The sequence below is a fragment of the Neovison vison genome, chromosome 4 (genome assembly GCF_020171115.1).
Source record: "Neovison vison isolate M4711 chromosome 4, ASM_NN_V1, whole genome shotgun sequence".
Classification (NCBI taxonomy): domain Eukaryota; kingdom Metazoa; phylum Chordata; class Mammalia; order Carnivora; family Mustelidae; genus Neogale; species Neogale vison.
Genome location: NC_058094.1, coordinates 168,036,201 through 168,060,484, shown reverse-complemented (window position 1 = coordinate 168,060,484; position 24,284 = coordinate 168,036,201). Strand labels below are relative to the sequence as shown.

At 34.8% G+C, this 24,284-nt stretch overlaps 1 protein-coding gene across 3 annotated transcripts in view; it reads right to left on the bottom strand.

Moving 5' to 3' along the window:
- PHF14 (PHD finger protein 14) overlaps window positions 1-24,284 on the bottom strand; it is a 171,818-nt gene that overhangs the window by 101,976 nt on the left and 45,558 nt on the right. For all 3 annotated transcript variants that reach the window (XM_044246116.1, XM_044246114.1, XM_044246115.1), the window contains exons 8-13: window positions 9,661-9,807; window positions 8,746-9,016; window positions 8,324-8,430; window positions 6,870-6,965; window positions 4,533-4,636; window positions 2,458-2,589 (exon numbers count right to left, since the gene is read on the bottom strand). In XM_044246116.1, coding sequence (XP_044102051.1) covers window positions 2,458-2,589; window positions 4,533-4,636; window positions 6,870-6,965; window positions 8,324-8,430; window positions 8,746-9,016; window positions 9,661-9,807 — 857 coding nt within the window. The remainder of the gene's footprint in view (window positions 1-2,457; window positions 2,590-4,532; window positions 4,637-6,869; window positions 6,966-8,323; window positions 8,431-8,745; window positions 9,017-9,660; window positions 9,808-24,284) is intronic.

Here is a 24,284-nt window from a genome sequence, read left to right as displayed (position 1 = left end):
AATTAAGTGTTAAGCAAAACTAAGTTGACTTCAGAGAACAAAAGAAATTTGATTATTAAAAACTAGAAGAGGGGGCACCTGGGTGGCTCAGTGGGTTAAGCCGCTGCCTTCGGCTCAGGTCATGATCTCAGGGTCCTGGGATCGAGTCCCATATCGGGCTCTCTACTCAGCAGGGAGACTGCTTCCCTCTCTCTCTCTCTGCCTGCCTCTCTACCTACTTGTGATCTCTCTCTGTCAAATGAATAAATAAAATCTTTAAAATAAAACAAACAAACAAAAAAAAACCTAGAAGATATAGAAGACTTCACTTTGCCATAGTATTAGCTTCTTCTATTTTAAAACACTGTAACCAATGCATAGGACCCTAGGTAGTTTTAGGTCTTTGGGGGAGACCTTTCCCTAAAACATTCCAGACAAGGCAGTTTATGTGACGTTCTTCCAGAAACTTACTGGAAACCAGAGCTCTGCAAGCACAGCAGTATTAGAAAAGTTCATAACTGCACATCTCCATGTCAAAGATCATGACTAGCACACTAGCCCTGGAGACTACCAAACAGGCTTTCAATTTATAAACATCCACTTATAGGGCATCTGGTTGGCACAGTTTGTTGGGAGTCTGACTCTTGGTTTTGGCTCAGGTTGTGATCTCAGGGTCATGGGATCAAGCCCCGCATCAGGCTCCATGCTCAGTGGAATCTGCTTAAAGACTTTCTCTCCCTCTCCCTCTCCCCTTTTCCCCTGCCATGTGCACAAGCGCGCTTGCTCACTCACTCTCTCTCTCAAATAGATAAATAAATCTTTTTTGAAAATGCAAAAAAAAAACCACCCACCTAGGATAGTTATTAACACTGCTAGCATTCTAATAAGCCACAGCATTTTTTAATAAATTCTGGTTTCAAAAGCACAGATATAACATATATATATTTATGCCCTCCATTATACTTGAAAAGGGCGGACTAGTAGGACTCTCTCAAGACAAACTGATAAAGAACACTATGAGGGATGCCTGAGTGGCTCAGTCAGTTAAGCATCTGCCTTCAGCTCAGGTCATGATCCCAGGGTCCTGGGACCAAGTCCTGCATCTAGCTCCTTGCTTAGTGGGGAGCATGCTTTTCTTTTTGCTTGCCACTCCCCCTGCTTGTGCACTCTCTCTCTGACAAATAAATAAATAAAATCTTTAAAAAAAAAAAAAAAAAAGAACACTATGAAAAAGCATTCCTGTGAAAATGGTCAAAGAATGTAAGCTTCCCAGTAAAATAAACAGAGATGCTTTACAACATAAAACAGTAAGGTTAAAAAACATGCTTACTGTGTTTGACAAACACACAACTTTTCATATAGATTAGCATTTAAGAACCTGGGGTCTACTCTTTTCTAAAAGTAGAAAGATCGGCACTTGGGTGGCTCAGTTGGTTAAGCATCTGCCTTCGGCTCAGGTCCTGATCCCAGGGTCCTGGGATTGGCAGGAAGCCTGCTTCTTCCTCCCCTTCCTGGTCATCCTCTCTCTTACTATCTTTGTCACTATCTCTGTCTCTCTCTCAAATAAATAGAAAATAAAAATAAAAGTAAATGCAGAAAGGCAATTTGCCTAAGAAGAATACTGAGATTTATTCCAAAACTTTCCGTGTTCTACATTCTTCCTATATAGAATCATCATATTAAAACTGATTTGTCTCTCCCTTAGATTAAATTAAGGAAAGGATAAAATTCATCATACATAAGCTTTTATCAAATATCTGCAGTAATGTAATATACCTAAGTTAATGAAAAAAATTAAAAACATATGTCAAATGTTTCTAGATTGGTTGAACATAAATATAACTAGCACAAATGAAAAATACTAAAAGTAAAGCCTTGAGTGAAACTATTTAAAAATATTAAACCACAATAAAAGGATAAGTAAGGAGGCAAATTCCTGATAAATTCATTCAATTTCAAAATAAAAATAAAGCATTTCAGAAATTCATATAATAAAGTAAAATACAACTAATACAGGAGACAGAATTCATGCTTTAACCATTGCTAAGATACCATGATAGCTTCAATTAACTCAATATTCATTTGTCAAAAAAACAGATACAGATTTATTTATATATTATAATAAATATTTATGACCAAAGTGTTCTTACCACAAAAAAAGACAATGGAAACTAAGTAACTTAATGATTTGATATACGTATGCATTGTGAAGTAATCACCATAATGAAACTAATTTAGTTTCATTATGGTGATTACTTCACAATGCATACGTATATCAAATCATTAAGTTGTATATCTTAAATATATATAGTTTTTAATTGTCAATTATACTTGAAGTTGGAAACACATTTATAAAAAAATCAGTTAAAAAATGTGCTGAAAACTTTATTGTGAAGCAATACGATGTAACATCATCTTACACTGTTGAAACACAGAGCAAACCATTTCTAATGTTAAAATCTCCTTCATTTTACTTACCAGTAACTGTTCTTGGTCTTTCTTGGCATCCTCGTAAGAGGAGGGTCCAGACATCCAAGGTGGTAATGAAGTTTACAGGTATCACACAATAAAAGAAGATGCTGATCGTGGTTCTTCTTACAAATTCCACAACTTTGAATAAAGGCAGCAAATAAAGGATTAGAATAGTAGTAATCTTAGTGAACAGCTATTCATAGCATATTTTTTTAATTTCAAAATTTCACCTTAATTAAAATTTCTTCTGTTAAAATCAAATGTCTTCTCATAACACATACTTTTTTATAATGTCACTATTTATTACTTCAAAATATGTTTGAGACTATAGAAAAATAGCAGGATCTAATATAAATATTGCTTTAGAGTCAAACCTTTCAGAGAAAGGCATATATAAGATAGTATTCTCAACATCATCACCATCTCAATTTTAATTATCACTTAAACTCATTTAATATTAGCTTAATTTTTCTCTAGAAAGGTAGCTATTAAAAAAACTTCCCGATTTTTTACTTCTCTAAAACAACAAAGAAGTTAACTTACAAACAAACTTCAGTTTATTTCCTATCATTAATTACAAACTTTTCAAAGAGTCTTAAACATAAAAATAAGCTAAATTTATAAGTAAGACTCTTTCCAAAATCTGACTCTGAATTTTAAAAATATACCAATTGATATTTATTGCAAAGAATGGGGCGTTTTACTATTGGTGTTAACTGTTATTTCGATTTTTGTTTGTTTTCAAGGAATTCAACTTCTCTTGTGCAAAACGGCAACATAACCACTCCTAGAGCACAAGCCCTTGACCTGAAAATCTAGGTCTTTTTTATACTGGGAACATAAAGAGTGAAGGAAAAGTTGAGAATCTATAAAAGCCATCCATCAACATACAGAAACAATGATATTTGAATTTTTAAATTATCCTAGAAAAAAATCATATAAATATAACAACAACAACTAATATTTTATCTCAATGTTGCTCAGAGTAAAAAAGGAAAATCATGTAAAATACATTCTGGAACAAAAATGAATGTAGTGATAAGTCAGAAGCACTGTGTTATGTGTGATGGTTCCAAATGAACCAACTTTGTTTAGAAAAGCTGGGCTGAGAATGTGCTAGTCTGCATACTGTACACTAAAACACTAGTCGGCTTTTCCCACATTTCAAGGAAGTCAACTGCTATTACCTACGGAGGGAGCCTCCAACCAAGAATGAAAAATAATTATGGAGATTGATGTTATTACTCCTGCTATTTCTCAGAAGGGAAGAAGTTGTGGGGAGAATATTTATGTACTTATATAAATATATATAGGAGTATATATAGGTATATATGTGAATATATACATTTGTATATATATATACATACATGCACACATAAATACACTAGCATCTTCTAACTTTCCCCAGTTAATATGCTCAGTTACATTAAAAAAGTAAGATCCCAACCTATTCACATACGGAAGGAAATCCAGGCTATGTAAAATTACTATAAATGGTGAACACTATAAACTACTGAGACAAGTAAAAAAAAAACACACACACACACTTCTGTAAATAAAATTATTACAACTGGGCACAGAAAAAAATATAGACAGATTCAAATCCAGAAGTTTTTTTCATCATCCACCACTGTACAAAGGCAGGAATTGAGACTGTATATGATAACTATCACCACTTAAAAACACATGCAAAGCTCTAGAACTCATTTAAGTAAAATAAAATATAAATGTATATTTATATATCCTTTTAATTATTTAAGAAAATCATTATCTACATTATTTAAAGTCACTTTCCAATTCTCCAAAGAGGACTGACTATTCACTTCCACGGAACTTTTGGAAATACATCTCCACCTATTTAAAGGATATAAGTTACTTATCATTAAAAGAGAGCAAAAATCTCTTCTGTCATTCAACCTAAAAAGCATCTTTGATGAAAATATTCACAAAATGAACGTCAAATGCATTTAACATAAATTCTAGTATGGACATAATTCATTCAGAAATATTTGAAGCACCTTGTTATTAAAAGCACGAGTTTAAAAAAAAACACAATATTAACTTGTCATTTTATTACTTGCCTATAAAGTACTGCAGGAAGGATAGATGTCTTTTGTGCGCCTCCTTCTTTTTTACTTGGCTTTCTCTCCTTGGGTGCTCGCAAAATTGCCGGTATGTTCAACTTCTATTGATTTGAACAAATGCAGTTTATTTTGTTTTAAAGAAAATATATAAAGCAACATTCTCCTCTATTTGCCACTCAAGTCAACTAAATATGCTAGAATTGTGAGGGAGAAATGTTTTAACAGCTATTACACCGGCAAAAAAAAATTAAAATGAGTTTCTTTGGTTACTTCCATTAGAAACCTATAATTAGGGGCACCTGGGTGGCTCAGTCGTTAAGCGTCTGCCTTTGGCTCAGGTCATGGTCCCAGGGTCCTGGGATCCAGCCCCACATTGGGCTCCCTGCTCTGCAGGAAGCCTGCTTCTCCCTCTCCCACTCCCCCTGCTTGTGCTCCCTCTCTCACTGTGTCTCTCACTGTCAAATAAATAAATAAAATCTTTAAAAAAAAAGAAAAAGAACCTATAAACCTATAATTACATACATTGAATTTTTGCTGAAACACTAAAATATGAGAATTAAACTTCTACTTCAGCTTTGAAAAGTGAAAAACAAGGACAATCATTTAAGAGCTTAAAAAAAAAAAAGCCTCACACAATATACTTGACAAGAAGAATATTGAAGCGTTTATTTTCCTCAACATCTCAGCTACAGTGGTGCTCCATAGGTTAATTAGAAAAATTATCTTATTGGACCAAACTCTCCACAAAGTGAATGAGATTCTTTTTGGTCTTCTACTAATCTGTAGTATGCTGGCTTCTGAGACAGCAACCATCTATCAAAGTCATTTCTCAGTGGCCCGGTGGGCCGGCATTTGTTCAACCAACTGGAAAAAAGTGTCATGCAAATGGTACAAATGAATTCTACTTCTGTATATTTTACATTTACACAAGGAAATTTGTGAACTTCTGTTAAGAGTCATTTAATAAATGAAAATACCCTTTTATGGTAGATAATTTTTTACACTAAGTAAGAGATTCTTAAGAGACAGTCTTGCAAATCAAACCAAAAGATAATGCTAGCTTGGTAAATAAACTAATAATAGTCTTGTACTCAACATTAACTTTTCTAAATATCAAACACCAGAGTCTCTCAAAAATCCATCAACAACCTATCAATAGAAATTTCAATTCACCAAAGGTGACTACTCATTCTCACCTCTTAAATTATGTTATTCATTTTAATATAAGCCACATACATCCTGTTCACAAAAGAAGCATCTTTAAAGCTAGCATAGCACAATACATATCAGTATTTATTATCTTCTAAAATATTAAGTCTACATGAACTATATGATAAATTTGACCCTTCTTAAACCTCTGAAACAAGTACAATGAAAAATATCTCTTCGTTGATAAAGCCTCCTTCACAAATAAGATTACTTTCATTGAAAAAGGACAATGAGTCTCCAACATCTCTTTTAAAATAGAACTGAAATTACTTGAATGAATTTTTAATTTATGTGTTATACACACAGTACTAAAAAAAAAAAAAACATTCAAAGAAACTTGGCAATGATTCTTCTTTTCAACACCAAGAACTTGAACAGGCAAAAAATGCTCAAGGATAAAATAATTTTTGTCATTACCCAGTGATATTTACTGCAGGTAAAAAACTATCCTTTAACATTGAAGTTTCACAAGACATCTCTTAGGTAGCTCAAAACTAAATCAATATAAAAACGAATTTCTCTAGTTTGCCTTTTTTAAATTTTACACCTAAAAAGAAGGAACTAAATATAACAGAAGAACAGGATAGAAAAAAAAAAATGTGGCAAGGAGTCTAACTGTTAAATCAGAGATAAGAATTTGTTAGGAGTAGATGAACCATGAGAGACTATGGACTCTGAAAAACAGTCTGAGGGGTTTGAAGTGGTGGGGGGGTGGGAGGTTGGGGTACCAGGTGGTGGGTATTATAGAGGGCACAGCTTGCATGGAGCACTGGGTGTGGTGAAAAAATAATGAATACTGTTTTTCTGAAAATAAATAAATTGGAAAAAAAAAAAAAAGAATTTGTTAGGAGTAACTCATGCTTCTAATCTTAGCTTCATCTCAAATGACAGGTCAATTAGTTAGAGCCAATGAAAAAACTTTGTAAACAAGATAGCTGTTAAAACAACCAAATTAGGCTACAGGTTCTCAGTAGGCAGCTTTCAATGCTCTAGATGTATTTCAGGCATTATCATTACTACAGAGGATTAGTTACAGAATTTTTTAGTTAGGAAAGTTGTATCAGAAATCTGATCTTTGAAAATAACAGAGTAAGAATAGGAGACAGCAATTGGAAAGAAACTAACCTGCCCTGTGATTCTGCCTAGTAAGGCCCATATTCCTTGCCCTTCGCTTCGAAGTTTTCCATTCAGATTCTGCAGTTCTTCCAAAGATTCACATAGCTACAATGTAAATAATCCAAATCAGTAAACGAATACAATATAATACAATACAATACAAAACATGGAGAAATTTAAATAATTTATCAACAAATGTCCAAGAGTATCTGTATTGCTAGTCTGTATTTTTTAAACATATTTAAGTCACAATACCCTGAAGAGGAGGCTATCCAGTTATTGAATAAGCAGTACCAATAAGATGTAAGCATTTTGTTTCATGTTCGCATTTTTACCAATAATAATACCTATATTTATCATCCCATTATAGCTTACTAAATAATTTAAAACACATTCTTCTAATTAATCCTTGAGTCTATGAAGATGCATTTCCACCATTTTTTCAATGAGAAAACTAAGGATCACAGGGTTTCTGTGACTTGACCAAGATAAAGAACTAGCAAGAATCCCCAGGTCTTCTGAATATAATCCCAGTACTCTTTCCTTTCACTACAGTGTGGCTGATATTGGAAACGTATCTCTTACTAATTTTTTATCGCTTAAAATGTTATCTAACAATAAGTCAACATCAGCTTTATATGCTCGTGTTACTTATTACCTAATATTTTAGCTACAACTTTCTTTTATAGGATATTTCTTTTGATCTCCCTCATCATTACAATGAAGATGTAGAATGTAAATTTAAATTGGGAGGTATTTTTCTTTTTTCTTTTTTTTAAGATTTTATTTATTTATTTGACAGACAGAGATCACAAGTAGGCAGAGAGGCAGGCTGAAAGAGAGAGAGGAAAAAGCAGGCTCCCTGCCGAGCAGAGAGCCCGATGTGGGACTCCATCCCCAGGATCCTGGGATCATGACCTGAGCCGAAGGTAGATGCTTAACCCACTGAGCCACCCAGGCGCCCTGGGAGGTATTTTTCTTAAATCAAAAGTAACATTACAAAACAATTCAAGATAAAACTAGTGATTTAAAGGGAGTTTCTAAGTTTTCTACAAACTTAGAAAGAGAAGTTCTATAGTACACTAGTTAGGAACAAGGGACAGAGACTGTTTGGCCTCAAATCCCAACTCTATGACTTGATTAGCTGCATGAGTCTAGGCAAATAACTTCACTTCCCTAGGATTCAGTTTTCTTCTCTAAAATGGGAGCCATAATTACAGCTCACATAAAACTGAGGTAAAAATTATATCAGTTAATATATGTAACGTGCCCGAATTGTATGTAGCACATAGGAAGTACTTAGTGTTACAGATGATAATGAAGCCAGTAAGAGTAGGAAATGTGGAGAAGGGCCTAAACACTTCATAATAATTTCAAAATAAGACATAAATAGAAATTCTCTAAAATCACAAATGACATCATCAACAGGTCTATGATACTATGTTGTTTTGTAGCCAACTTACCTTATTATATTCCACATGAAGTTTTTCCTGTTCATTCTCTAATTTATCCTTTATATTCTTTTGTTCAGCCATATTTTCCTGAATTTGAATCATGCGCATATTTCTCTCTATTTAAATTAAATATCCAATTTTACTTTAGTAGAAAATAAAAACTGATATACAAAACACACACAACGGAAGAAGCTAGCCATAAAGATGATCACATGGATAATTTTACATTGTTTACAATACTTTAACCCTATTCACAAACACAGGAACTCACCATTTTACAATAACCCACAACTTATTAGGAAAATAAATATGCTTTTTATTTAATATATGTAGCATGGCTAATAAATTTCTAAAAATTGACAGTATAACAAATATTTCTAATAGCAAATTGTTCTCATTGAAAATGTGCATATATCAGTGTCTATACTGACCAAAGTAATAATTCACAAAATCAGCAGTGAGAGCAGGTTGCTTATGCTTTCTCCTTCCGTCCACACTAGAACTAGTATCTGAATTGTCCACTGGAAAGATATCAGTACTGATCCCCATTAGCTCTGCTTTCCGCATCAGCTTACGAATGGCTGAAGCACTGCTAGTGAGTGGTCTGGGCAATTTTTCCCTTGGAACCCAGGCCTGAGGTCTGGTAGATCGAGCTAGTTCTGCTTTGGCACGATACTGCTGAAGCCGGGCATTGATTCTTGCCTATAAAAGAAATGCATACAAATTTTAAAAGATACTAAAATGTAACATATTCCCTCTGATTTCTACTTGCATGCTTAGAGAAAGTACAGATGACCAGAATTTCCCATATCAAGGCAAGTTATACCTATCCACAGTTATTAAGATACACTATATTATTCTTGGGTTAAAGTAGGTCTACTCCTAGTAACTATTCTAAAACCTAATCTATGATCAGATTTATCAGAACTAATTTGATTAAACAGAAATTTCTCTTTTCAGTAACTGCAAGTGTCTATAAATTCATCTTAATTTACCTAGAAATACATTTTAAAAGATAGGCAAACTGATCAGATCCTTTACATAAATAACAATGGATCAGACTGAAAAAAGATATGGTCAACATACTGCACTGATAGAATAATTTCCTCTAAGTCACATTTGTCAATGTATTTGGAAATGCGCTTCATAAAAGGCTGCTCTGTTGACTAGATGAGGCGTACTCATCAGCTACAAACTACACTCACCATATACCTTAATTACAATCCACTTCCTAGGTAACTAACCACATTTCATAAATATTTTTCACATGTCGCTGGCACACATGCATGAGAGCCGAAATCCATAACCTTGAAAGAAAAAACATGATTTTGGCATGAATCCCATACCTGTGCTTCTGGTGACAGTTGCTTCTCCCTCTCTTGCAAAGACATTTTACAATAGGATTGTAGAGCCAAATAGTTTTTTCTCTTCCATTTTCTGTCTAACCTATCTGCATGCTGCTTACAATAAGCAAAAAATGGATCTGCTATATCCTACACAAAAAAAAAAACAGAAGGGCGGAGGGAACATTTTTACTACAAAGGGTCATAAACAACCTAACATAAGAGTGAATATATCTTTTTTGAAGAACTTCCTACAGTGTTGATATTTCTAAGACAAATTATAAAAGTAATTTTTGCCCATAATGATAAAAATTGCTACTTCTGAAACTTAATCTTATATATAACTTATATATAACTTATATATATAACATATATTAGTAACCACTTTTTTCTTTTAAGGGCCTTGTAGATTTAAAAAATACTGTCATCAAATCTTATGTATTATATTTAGTTAAACTTGTATACCTAAAAAATAAACACTGTTTAAAACAAGTAGGATTTTAATAATCTTAGGCATTATTAAATATTAAAGTTATGCATACACAGATTAATATTACAAGACAATATAACCAAAAAATACAGGACTAGCCAATACACATAAGTGGAGCATTTTTAACTGGCTAGCAATGAATGCATGGACATATTCTACCCAGGACAAAAATGAGTAAGAAAGCCAGGCCCTGTCAAATGAACACATTAGGTATCACCTTTAACTCTTTATATAAATCTAAAACTTCAAATAAAAAACAGAGCTCTCTCACAACCATCCTTCATGATACTAACCTAATGCGTTACTCTTTACAAAGAGTAGGGAAGGAAGGAAGGAAGCAGGGGGAGGAGAGGGAAGGGAAGGGAAGGAATTTACTCCGTAAAAAACAAAAATAATTTGTAAATAACCAAAACATGTAAACTGCATTGTAACTGCCAACAAAACAACAGGGAGTTCATTCTTTAGATCTACTAAGGAGGAGAAATAAAGATATGTTCTCCATATAGTTTTTATAGAAGCTATGTTAAAAGGGTGTCTTACTAAGGTGGGGTTTTACAATCCAAAGAGAAATCATGACACTAAAAAAGAAGCAAAGGAGTAAGAACAGAATGGGACATAACAACAACAACACATTTAAGGTATCCTTAAAAATTAAAAAAGCACATGATACAATTCTGTAGTGTGATATCCACAGATGCCAAAATACAGCACTGGGTAACATCACAGAATTTGGAAATAAAAAAGCCTGGACACAGGCTTGGGTCAGCTCCGTAATTTACAGGTTTTACAACTTCAAAAAAGTTTCTACACATCTTTGGGTCTCTTAACTTATTTGTAAAATGGATTTAATTATAAGTACTTCATATAGTAATAAAGTAAAGTAACAAAAATGTAGGTAGGAGATTGTATTAACACACACACATATACAGCTGCTGTCTCATGATGTTCTAAACCTTGGTGACAGATGATGATAAATGGAAACAAAGATTGTATCAAACCTCAGACAAAATGGCCAGATCTAGAGAAGTATTTTATTGTTTTAAAGTAGGTAAGGTTGAAACTGAGTCATCAGAAGTAGGATTCATGCTTGCATAGATGAATTAACATTAGGACAAAGACACTGAATTAGAAAAAAGACCAGTCATCTCTAGTCTAAGAAACCTGAAAAGGAACAAGTAACCCAGATAACTTTTTAAAAAATTAATTAATTTGGGGTTACAGGACAATAAACCTAATTCCAAGGCTAGAATGACCAAGGGATTAATGCTGCTCGGAGAATGAAAAGATACACCAAGCAAATATTAACTGTGACAGAAACCACTGTCTTCCAATATCTATTCTCCCCATCTTCCCCTTGGTAGAACTCTCTGAGTTTTTACCGGGTAAATGGTTACCCTGCTAGAAACGCTCTGCTCCAGCCTCCTTGCATTTAGATATGGCCATGTAGTAAATTCTGGAAAATGAGATGGGTGAAAATTCCAGACTATGCCCTTGAAAGGAAACTGTCTACTCTTAAACTTCTCTTTCTTTCTTCTAATGGGTGAAGCCCAGTCAAAGTAGAGATAAATCATCTCTGATGTATAAGAAAGTACAACTGACTAAGGAAAGATAAAACAACAAAAAAAGCACCTAATCCCTAGAACCAAAGTCCCCTGAATATCAAACCAGTCTAGAATCTCGTATTAGAGCTAGTTCAACTTCTTCCTTCTTTAAACCACTAGTTATTTGATTTTGCTAAACCAGTTAGTCCTAATTAATGTATTGTTTGACTTGGAATATCCTTTAAAACTGCTTAGAGAAATGAAACTTTTAAGAAAGGTTCCCAATGGAAAATGGAAAACATTTATCTGAATGTCTACTATATGCCAGGCACAGGTGCCTTTTATATACTGCCTCACTTATTCTATATCACTACAACTTGAGATGAATTATTATTTTAATATCAATTTTATGGACAGAAAACTGAAAATGAAAGAGGTTAAGGTGCTGACCCAAGATCTATGACTCATAAGTAAGATTTCTCTTTTCCAGCCACTTCCTGATTGATCAGATTCACTTAAGGAGGTCTCTAAAGAGAAATGAGTAAAGCCCAACTCTGGGAGATTTGGATTCAGTAAGTCTAAGGCAAAGGTTTTAAATGAGAATGCTTTGAGAAACAATACCGATAAACATAAATGAGTAAAGGAGGCTTCAAAGAAGCTATAAAATTATAAGACAAAAGTAAATGATGTTGGTAGAAGGGGGAAAATAAATGAAGATAGAAGAACTTCAGGGCCTGTGACAAACTGGAATGTTCCATCTACAAAGGCATTCAAAAGCATACAAAACATACTGCTACCATTAAAAAAAAAAAAAAAAATCCAAAGTCCTTCCCATGTTCTTCCAAGTCCTACCTGGTATTCTATGCAACTTCCTCCCCTCTTACCAATCCTAGTCCCTAACTCTGTACAAGCCATACTAGTCTCCTTGTTGGTCCCCAAACCAAGCATGTTCCTATCTCAGGCTCTGTGTATTCTGTTCCCTTAGGCTGTCATGCTCTCCTCTCAAATAAATATATGTCCACTACCACCTTCCTTACATATTGTCATAAAATGTCATCTTGGGGTGCCTGGTGGCTCAGTGGTTTGAGCCTCTGGTTTTGGCTCAGGTCATGATCTCAGGGTCCTGGGATCAAGCCCCAAACTGGGCCCTCTGTTCAGCAGGGAGCCTGCTTCCCCCTCTCTCTCTGCCTGCCTCTCTGCCTACTTGTGATTTCTCTCTCTCTCTCTGTCAAATAAATAAATAAAATAAAATAAAGTAAAATAAAATGTCACCTAGCATTACCCTACCTCCCTTATTCTCTGAATGTTTTACCTTACTTGGAAGGTGAAAGTTTCACAGTACTTACCACAATGTTGCATTTTGTTTTCTTTTTTTTTTTTTTTGCTTACTTTTTTACTTTCTGTCCTCTCCCCACCTGCCACTCAAATGTAAGCTTACTTAAAGAATATACGTTTTGTCTGTTTTCCTCACTGCCATCTCCATAGGGTCTGTAACAATGCCTAATACCAATGGGTAAATATATCTGTTGAACAAATACACTGAATAAGTGAGAAAAAACACACTAATGCTTAAATAGCTAAAGGTAAAATACAGATAAGGTGAAATATAGATAAGGTAAAAATAAATAAATAAATAATAGTAAGTCCAGCTGAAGTTTCTGATTCTTCCATGGAAATTTCTATCCCTATTTATATCACTTCCTGTCCATACTAGATACTTGTGACATCTTTTAATGTCATACTATTTATCCACATAGGTGAATACTGTGCTTTAAAGTTATTTTTATGCTCCTTGACAGAATTCTCCACCCCAGTATCTACCTTAGTGCCTTGCACATATGCATAGGCCCTAAATCATGACTGACTGACTTCACTGAGTGCTACGAAGTCACTTTTGAATATAAATTTCACTGCTAAATAAAATATAGATCACCTCTTATTGGTTTAGAAACATGAATTCAATAAGGACTATATATTCATATTCTATAAATGCTAGCTGAGTTCTATTTCTGTCATCTGTTTTGACATAAGATAATGGAAAAATCTACCAGAATGAAAATATGAGAAAATTTTTCATTTCCAATAAGAAGAGAACTCTTGTTCTCTTCTTTTGAATTCTAAAATGAAGTACTTAGGATCATTATAACAATACTGAATGCTTTGTATCATTCCAACAATATTGACACCAACAAGCTTAACAAGAACAAAAAAGGAAACCATGAAGATGCTGATGGGATAGAAGGATAAAACAGATGGGTTGTTAAAAACCCCAGAACTGCGTATGCTTATACCTCCTGTCATATGAGATAGTTAATACATTACTGTTAGGTCATTGTAAATGTTCTATTACTTCTGCTGAAAAACTAAGTAAGATGCAACATCAAGAAGATAAACAGCCAAGACATATCTTAAAGACCCCATGCATATTGGCATTAGACTCCAAATGTGGCTCTGAAATTTTTAGAAAATTAAAGGAGTTAATAAACTCAGTTACATAATTCATTGTATCTATAAGATAAAAACCAAACCAGTTAATAAGCTAACACAAAGCTAGAGGCATCATGCACCCTGATTTTAAGCTGTATTACAAAGCTACAATAATTAAAACCAGTAACAGACTGACATAAAAACAGACCTATAGATCAATGAAACAAAATAAAGAGCCCAAAAATAAAGTCATGCATGTATGGTCAATTAATTTACAACAAAGGAGTCAAGAATATACAATGGGAAAGGATACAGCCACATACAAAGCAATAAAACCTGATGACTATCTTACACAATGGATGAAAGATGTGCACATTAGACCTGAAACCATAAAACTAGAAAAAAAAAAAAAGGCAGAAAACTACTTGATAAAGGTTTTGGCAATGACTTTTTAAAATCTGACATGAAGAGCAAAAGCAACGAATGCAAATAAATAGTGGGACTACATTATACTAAAAAGACTGCACAACAAAGGAAACCATAAACAAAATGAAAAGAAAATCTACTAAATGAAGAGCAAAAGCAACGAATGCAAATAAATAGTGGGACTAAATTATACTAAAAAGACTGCACAACAAAGGAAACCATAAACAAAATGAAAAGGAAATCTACTAAATGGGAGAAGATATTTGCAAGTAATGTATCTGGGTGAGGGGCTAATATCCAAAATACATAAAGGGCTCATATAAATCAACAGCAAAACAAAACAAAACAAAACAAAATTCAAACAATCCGATTAAAAAAATGGGCAGAATATATGAATATAGGAATATTTTTTCCAAAGAAGACATACAGATGGCCAACCAGTATTTGGAAGACACACAGCATCATCAATTATCAGGAAAATGCAAATCAAAATTACATAACATATCACTTTTTATCTGTTGGAATGGCTACTATCAAAAAGATAAAAAATAACAAGTGCTGGTGAGGATGTGGAGAAAAGGGAATCTTTGTGCACTCTTGGGAATGTAAATTGGTGCAGCCACTATAGCAAACAGTATGAAGGTTCCTCAAAAATTTAAACGTAGAACTACCATGTAGCCAGCAATTCTACATCCAGGTATTTATGCAAAGCAAATGAAAACACTAACTCAAAAAGATACATGCACCCTCACGTTCACTGCAGCATTATTTACAACAGACAAGATATGGAACCTAAGTGTCCATCAATGGATGAACGCATACAGAAATTGTGATATAGATTATACAATGGACTATTATTTGGCCATAAAAAATGAAATTTGCCATTTATGACAACACGGATAGACTCAAAGGCATCATGATAAGTCAAGTAAGTCCAAACGGAGAAAGACAAATATTATATGATCCCTCTTATATGCAGAATCTTAAAACACACACAAACAAAAAAAATACATACACAGAAAACAAACTCATAGAGAGAACAGACCAGCAGTTGCCAGAGGAAGAGATGGAAGGAGAGAAATGGGTGAAGGTGGTCAAAAGATGAAAACAAACAAAATCACAACAAAACCAAACACATTCATAAGCAAACTCACAGCAACACCTAATATTAAGAACTAAGAGAAAGAATACTATGTACTGAAAAACTGGCTTATCAGTATTCTCAGGTTAATTCAAAAGAAAAAAATCAGTAAGACAAAATGCAACAATAAAAAATGTAACAACATCAGAATGTAAAAAACTCATATTAGCAAAAAGAATAATCATAAGAATCAAAATAATTCTGTCCAGGTATGTGTCTAATAATAGAGCTATATAAGCTATATTATATATTATATTATATTTAGACTATTTTAAAAAATTGATATACTCTGCATATACCCCAAATACATCATACTTGTTACAGTTAAACTTTAAATAAAGGTTAAATAAGGTTACCTTAGAAAAGTACCAAAGTGAAAGTCACCTATTTGCTAACACATGTTTTAATAGTTCCCTGAGCTGGGATGGCAGGAAAACATCATCTCATGTAAACCAAAGAGATAAAGAGACACATGTATGAATAAACAGTTATTCCAATACCACAAAAAAGTATAACAAAGGTATACCCTCAAGCAATACCTTTATATAAATAGAAAATTAAATAAATGGGAAAGGATATATGCAAAATACTACAACACAAAATGATGATTTGAAAACTAACTGTACCCTAGAATTATTTTTTTTAAATAAAATCTTACCCAAAAAGCCAATAATGCTAAAGAGCTAATCAAAAAAAACCTGACTGATAAAAGGGACCACTCCCTCACAACTTGTATTCTAATGATTAAAACGCAGTGAAAAGCAAGAGAAAACAAACAAAAAAACTCTCTCCTCATAAATCAATGTTCTAATAAAGGTGAGAGACAATAAACAAGATAAATAAGAATCAATATATTGGACAGTGGTTAGGTACTAAAAAGACGGCAAAAAAATAGCAGGAAAGGGGATTAGAAAGTATCACGGAGGGAGAGTGTTACAATGTTAGACACGGTGACCAGGAAAGTCCACAATGAGAAGCAGACATGGAATGAAGATCTAAAACAAAAAGTGAGAGCGTGGGTTGAAGCCTCTGCCTTCAGCTTAGGTCATAATCCCAGGGTCCTGGGATCAAACCCCGCATCAGGCTCTCTGCTCATCGGGAGCGTGCTTCCCCCTCTCTCTCTGCCTGCCTCTCTGCCTAGTTGTGATCTTTCTCTCTGTCAAATAAGTAAATAAAATATTAAAAAAAAAAAAGTGAGAGCGTAGCCTGGGCAGCTCAGTCGTTAAGCATCTGCCTTCAGCTCAGGTCATGATCCCAGAGTCTGGGATCAGGGAGCCTGCTTCTCCCTCTCCCATTTCCCCTGCTTGTGTTTCCTCTCTCGCTGTGACCCTCTCTGCCAAATAAATAAATAAAATCATTAATTAATTAATTAATTAATTTGTAAAGAGTGAGGGAATAAGCCATGAGGACATATGTGAGGGAAGGGCAGCCCATGCAAGGAAACAAGTACAGAGGCCCAGAGCAGGAGCTTACCCAACACATTCATTACAGGAGCAGGGAAAAGGCCAGGGAGATTGAATGAGGGGAAGTGATGAGGTCTGAAAGGTACTATGAACCCAGATCACACAGAACTTTATAATCACTGTAAACAAACAAACAAACAAACAAAAAACTGGCCTCTAGTGTGAATCAGATGGGAAGCCACTGAAGGGTTTTGATCAGTAAGTGAGCAGATCTGACTTAGATCTTAAAGGAACAGCATTAGTTGTTACTGAAAAGGTCCTCTATTCACTAGAAAAGGATTGGTGGACCATGACTTAAGAGCCAAATCTGGAATCGATTCTCTAATTTCCCTTTCTGTATTTTCATTGTTAGTGTATAAGAAAGCCACTGATTTCTACACATTGACTTTGTATCCTGCCACATTGCTGAATTGCTGTATGAGTTCTAGTAGTTTGGGGGTGGAGTCTTTTGGGTTTTCCATATAAAGAATCATGTCATCTGCGAAGAGAGAGAGTTTGACTTCTTCATTACCAATTTGGATACCTTTTATTTCTCTCTGTTGTCTGATTGCTGTTGCTAGGGCTTCTAATACTATGTTGAACAAGAGTGGTGAAAGTGGGCATCCTTGTCTTGTTCCTGATCTCAATGGGAAGGCTGCAAGCTTTTTCCCATTGAGGATGATATTTGCTGTGGGTCTTTCATAGATAGATTTGATGAGGCTCAGGAATGTTCCCTCTATCCCTATACTTTGGAGCGTTTTAATCAGGAACGGATGTTGGATTTTGTCAAATGCTTTTTCTGCATCAATTGAGAGGACCATGTGGTTCTTCTCTCTTCTCATATTAATTTGTTGTATCACATTGATTGATTTGCGAATGTTGAACCATCCTTGTAGCCCAGGGATGAATCCCACCTGATCATAGTGGATAATCTTTTTAATGTGCTGTTGGATCCTGTTGGCTAGGATCTTGTTGAGAATCTTAGCATCCATATTCATCAGTGATATTGGTCTGAAATTCTCCTTTTTGGTAGGGTCCTTGCCTGATTTGGGGATCAGGGTAATGCTGGCTTCATAGAAAGAGTCTGGAAGTTTTCCTTCTGCTTCAATTTTTTGAAACAGCTTCAGGAGAATAGGTGTTATTTCTTCTTTGAAGGTTTGGTAGAATTCCCCAGGGAATCCGTCAGGTCCTGGGCTCTTGTTTTTTGGGAGGTTTTTGATCACTGATTTAATCTCGTTATTAGATATCGGTCTATTCAGGTTGTCGATTTCTTCCTGGTTCAATTTTGGTAGTTTATATTTTTCCAGGAATGCATCCATTTCATCTAGGTTGCTAAGCTTATTGGCATATAACTGTTCGTAATAACTTCTGATGATTGTTTCTACTTCCTTGGCGTTAGTTGTGATCTCTCCCTTTTCATTCATAATTTTATGAATTTGGGATTTCTCTCTTTTCTTTCGGATTAGTGTAGCCAGTGGCTTATCGATCTTATTGATTCTTTCAAAAAACCAGCTTCTAGTTTCATTGATACGTTCTACTGTATCTCTGGTTTCTCCCTCATTGATCTCAGCTCTAATCTTGATGATTTCCCTTCTTATGTGTGGAGTTGGTTTGATTTGTTGTTGATCCTCCAGTTCTTTAAGGTGTAGAGACAGCTGGTGTGTTCTGGATTTTTCAATTTTTTTGAGCAAGGCTTGGATGGCTATATATTTTCCCCTTAGGACCACCTTTGCTGTATCCCATAGGTTTTGGACCGAAGTGTCTTCATTCTCATTGGTTTCCATGAATTGTTTCAGTTCTTCTTTGATCTCCTGGTTGATCCAAGCATTCTTAAGCAAGGTGGTCTTTAGCTTCCAGGTGTTTGAGTTCCTTCGGAACTTTTCCTTGTGATTGAGCTCCATTTCAAAGCATTGTGATCTGAGAATATGCAGGGAATAATCTCAGTCTTTTGGTATCGGTTGAGTCCTGATTTGTGACCCAGTATGTGGTCTATTCTGGAGAAGGCTCCGTGTGCACTTGAGAAGAATGAGTATACTGCTGTTTTAGGGTGGAATGTTCTATATATATCTATGAGGTCCATCTGGTCCAATGTGTCATTCAATGCTCTTGTTTCTTTATTGATTTTCTGCTTCGATGATCTGTCTAATTCTGAAAGAGGCGTGTTAAGATCTCCTACGATTAGTGTATTCATATCAATATGACTCTTTATCTTGATTAACAGTTTTCTTAAGTAATTGGCTGCTCCCATATTGGGAGCATAGATATTTACAATTGTTAGATCATCTGGTGGATAGTCCCTTTAAGGATTATGTAGTGTCCTTCTGTATCTCTGACTACAGTCTTTAGTTTGAAGTCTAATTTATCTGATATGAGAATCGCTACCCCAGCCTTCTTTTGAGTCCCATTGGCATGAAAGATGTTTCTCCACCCCTTCACTTTCAGTCTGCGTGTATCTTTAGGTTCAAAATGGGTCTCTTGTAGACAGCATATGGATGGGTCCTGTCGTTTTATCCAATCTGCAACCCTGTGCCGTTTTATGGGTGCATTTAGGCCATTCACATTGAGAGTGATTATTGATAGATACGTTTTTATTGACATCGAGTTACCTTTGAAGTCTTTCTTTCTGTAGACTGTCTCTATATTTCTGTTCAATGCTATTCTTGGGATTATAGAATCGATTCCATTTACTATAGCACCAAGAACCATAAGATACCTTGGAATAAACCTAACTAAAGAGGTAAAGGATCTGTACTTGAGGAACTATAGAACACTCATGAAAGAAATTGAAGAAGACACAAAAAGATGGAAGACCATTCCATGCTCTTGGATCGGAAGAATAAACATTGTTAAAATGTCTATACTGCCTAGAGCAATCTATACTTTTAATGCCATTCCGATCAAAATTCCACCAGCATTCTTCAAAGAGCTGGAGCAAATAATCCTAAAATTTGTATGGAATCAGAAGAGACCCCGAATCGCTAAGGAAATGTTGAAAAACAAAAATAAAGCTGGCGGCATCACCTTACCTGATTTCAAGCTTTATTACAAAGCTGTGATCACCAAGACAGCATGGTACTGGCATAAAAACAGACACATAGACCAATGGAACAGAGTAGAGAGCCCTAATATGGACCCTCAACTTTATGGTCAATTAATCTTTGACAAAACAGGAAAAAATATACAGTGGAAAAAAGACAGTCTCTTCAATAAATGGTGTTGGGAAAACTGGACAGCTATATGTAGAAGAATGAAACTCGACCATTCTCTTACACCGTACACAAAGATCAACTCAAAATGGATAAAAGACCTCAATGTGAGACAGGAATCCATCAGAATCTTAGAGGAGAACATAGGCAGTAATCTCTTTGATATCAGCCACAGCAACTTCTTTCAAGATATGTCTCCAAAGGCAAAGGAAACAAAAGCGAAAATAAACTTCTGGGACTTCATCAAAATCAAAAGCTTCTGCACAGCAAAGGAAACAGTCAAAAAAACAAAGAGGCAACCCACGGAATGGGAGAAGATATTTGCAAATGACAGTACAGACAAAAGGTTGATATCCAGGATCTATAATGAACTCCTCAAACTCAACCCACACGAAACAGACAAACACATCAAAAAATGGGCAGAAGATATGAACAGACACTTCTCCAATCAAGACATACAAATGGCTATCAGACACATGAAAAAATGCTCATCATCATTAGCCCTCAGGGAGATTCAAATTAAAACCACATTGAGATATCACCTTACACCAGTTAGAATGGCCAAAATTAACAAAACAGGAAACAACATGTGTTGGAGAGGATGTGGAGAAAGGGGAACCCTCTTCCACTGTTGGTGGGAATGCAAGTTGGTGCAGCCTCTTTGGAGAACAGTGTGGAAATTCCTCAAGAAATTAAACATAGAGCTTCCCTATGACCCTGCAATTGCACTCCTGGGTATTTACCCCAAAGACACAGATGTCGTGAAAAGAAGGGCCATCTGTACCCCAATGTTTATAGCAGCAATGGCCACAGTCGCCAAACTATGGAAAGAACCAAGATGCCCTTCAACGGATGAATGGATAAGGAAGATGTGGTCCATATACACTATGGAGTATTATGCCTCCATCAGAAAGGATGAATACCCAACTTTTGTAGCAACATGGACGGGACTGGAAGAGATTATGCAGAGTGAAATAAGTCAAGCAGAGAGAGTCAATTATCATATGGTTTCACTTATTTGTGGAGCATAACAAATAGCATGGAGGACAAGGGGCGTTAGAGAGGAGTAGGGAATTTGGGTAAATTGGAAGGGGAGGTGAACCATGAGAGACTATGGACTCTGAAAAACAGTCTGAGGGGTTTGAAGTGGCGGGGGGGTGGGAGGTTGGGGTACCAGGTGGTGGGTATTATAGAGGGCACGGCTTGCATGGAGCACTGGGTGTGGTGAAAAAATAATGAATACTGTTTTTCTGAAAATAAATAAATTGGGAAAAAAAAAAAAAGAGCCAAATCTGGGCCCAGCTTGTTTTGGAAATAGTTTATTTCAACACAACCATAGTTACTCATTTACATATTCTCTAAGACTGTTTTCACAATCAATGGCAAAAAGTTAAATAGTTGTGACACAAATGATAGGGCCAAAAAGCCTAAAATATTTACTCTCTGGCTCTTCAGAGAAAAAAGTTGCCATTCTCTGTCCTAAAAAGTCAAAGAAAAGTAGGGGAAAAGTTAGGATGTTATTAACTCAGGTGACAAAGGACTATTGGGACTAGGATAGCAGCAATGTATTTGTTAAGAAGACATATTCTAGACATACTCTAAAGATACAGTTGAATACAGTTGATACAGATACACCAAAGGTATATATTTTAAATATATATATATATATATTTTTTAATGAAAGACTTCTTAAAATAAAAATGTAAGTTACCAAATGCCTAATAGCCAAATAAAGGTATTACTTAAGATCTCATATAAAATGTCAAGTTTTAAGCAATGTAACTTTTTGATGAATTCATGTAAAATTACTGGATCCACCAAGAGCCCATTCCTACCAAATGGGGTTTTCCCAGCAATATTAAGGCATCAGTTCAATAACTAAAGATCTAACTTAAGCCCTTGACATTTAATCCATGAATGATTCCAGTCCATTAAGTCAAAGGTTATGCAGAAAAAGGAATCAATAAAATCTGTAATCTTATATTGTTTCAAAGAGAATTTTCTACATGGTAACAAAGTGTGACAAATCATACTTTATCACAGAAGAAACTACCATATGTTTTACATGAAATATAAGTAACTTTAAGGTTAACTAAATGGTGTGAAATGTAAACACATAAACTTCAGTCAGCATAACTGAATATGTGCTATTGCTGTTTTAGTAATAAATATGTTGTATCATAACATGGTTTGAATATTCTAAATAACCTGGAATTTTCACAAAGTAGATCAGAAAGAATAGAAAGTTCAAACAGATCCTCATCAATGAAAGAAAGTACTATGTCAGAAGGCTATTAAAAATCATTAAAATATGGTAAGGTATGTGAAGTCACTGGATGAAACTGAGGTACTAATTCTTTTTCAACCTTTCTTTTACTGCCTATATAAAACAGCCATTAAGAAGAAATCCTGCTTAACAAACAAGTCTTTAAAAAAGGGAAAGAAGATTTCTAGAATGTCATAGAAAATTGAAACAGAAGATATGCTCACAAACAATAGATCTGTTTTAATTTAAAATGTTTCTTAATTAAATATACTATTACATTACATGAATCTTAGTCTATAGAACCACAACCGTAAGAAGTAGCCAAGAACTTCTTTTAACAGAATGATTACTGCCAAGAGCAAACCTCACTGATATAGATTCATAAAAAGTCTTGGGTTTTAAAACATTGTTCTGAAATCTTTATAATTTTCCAATTCTATTTTATAACAAGATACCAGAAATATATGCAAATGTTTTAAATCATCCCCCCCCCAAAAAATATACATAACAGCAGCAGTACATGGCTCCTTCATGCATTTTCTTTTTATTTTTTTAAAAATTTTATTTATTTTAGAGCGCATATATGGGCACATGTGTAAGCATGCGGGGGAAGGGGCAGAGGGAGAGAAAACTTTAGCAGACTCTGCATTGAGTAAAGCCATGGCCTCTTGATCGCATGATCCTGAGATCACAACATGAGCTGAAACCAAAAGTCAGACCCTTAAATGACTGCGCCACCAAGGCACCTCAACTTCACACATGTTCCTTAGCTACTGTCTACCCACCCCCCAAAAAATGGTGAATGATGCTATACAAAGGAACCCAAACTACCATAGTATGAAAGGTAAAGTTCTCAATAAGTTCTAAAAGAAACAGCTACAAAGGAATTTCCAGACAGCAAAGCTCAGAATTTGCAACAGTACAGTAATAACCTAACAGATTCTGTGATCTTAAGTATTCACCTGGGATTACCTGTGATCTTAAGTATTCACCTGGGATCACCAAGCATATTTTCCAAATGCTTAACTACTTGTATTGCCCCTCTGCACTTCTGTTCACCATCCTGAGTTGTAGTCATAACTAATCCACACAACCCTGTTATATACTTCATTATACCTCTGTGTCTGCCTAAGAGCTGTGAAAATGTTCAATGTTTACCCAGTATCCTTCATCAGTCAATCAAAGTACAATTCATAAGAATCAGAGACTGGTATAAAACTATGTACCAACATTTAACTGCTATAGAATCTATTTATTCAAAAAATATATTACTGTAAATCTACACAACAAATTTTCATCAGATTATCTTTTTCACTTGATTCCTATCTATAGATAAAGATAAGTAAGATAAAGACCCTATATAATAAGCATGTCATTATATGACACAAAAATTTAGCCAGTAAAAGAAGTAACTCAATAAGAGACTTGGATATACCACAGATCCACGATGAATACACAGCAAGAATTACCAAGCAAACACTCAAATACCTGCCTACATAAGAAAGTTAAAGAAGCAACAAAACTTAGTCTCAGGACTCCTTAAGTCTTAAAAATTATCAGAGCCCAAAAGAGCAGATGTGAGTTATAAACAGTCTCCATATCAGAAGTTAAAATAATAAATAAAATTTGAATATATTTATTCATTTTAAATAATCCTATCATATGTTAAGATAAATAACATTTTTATT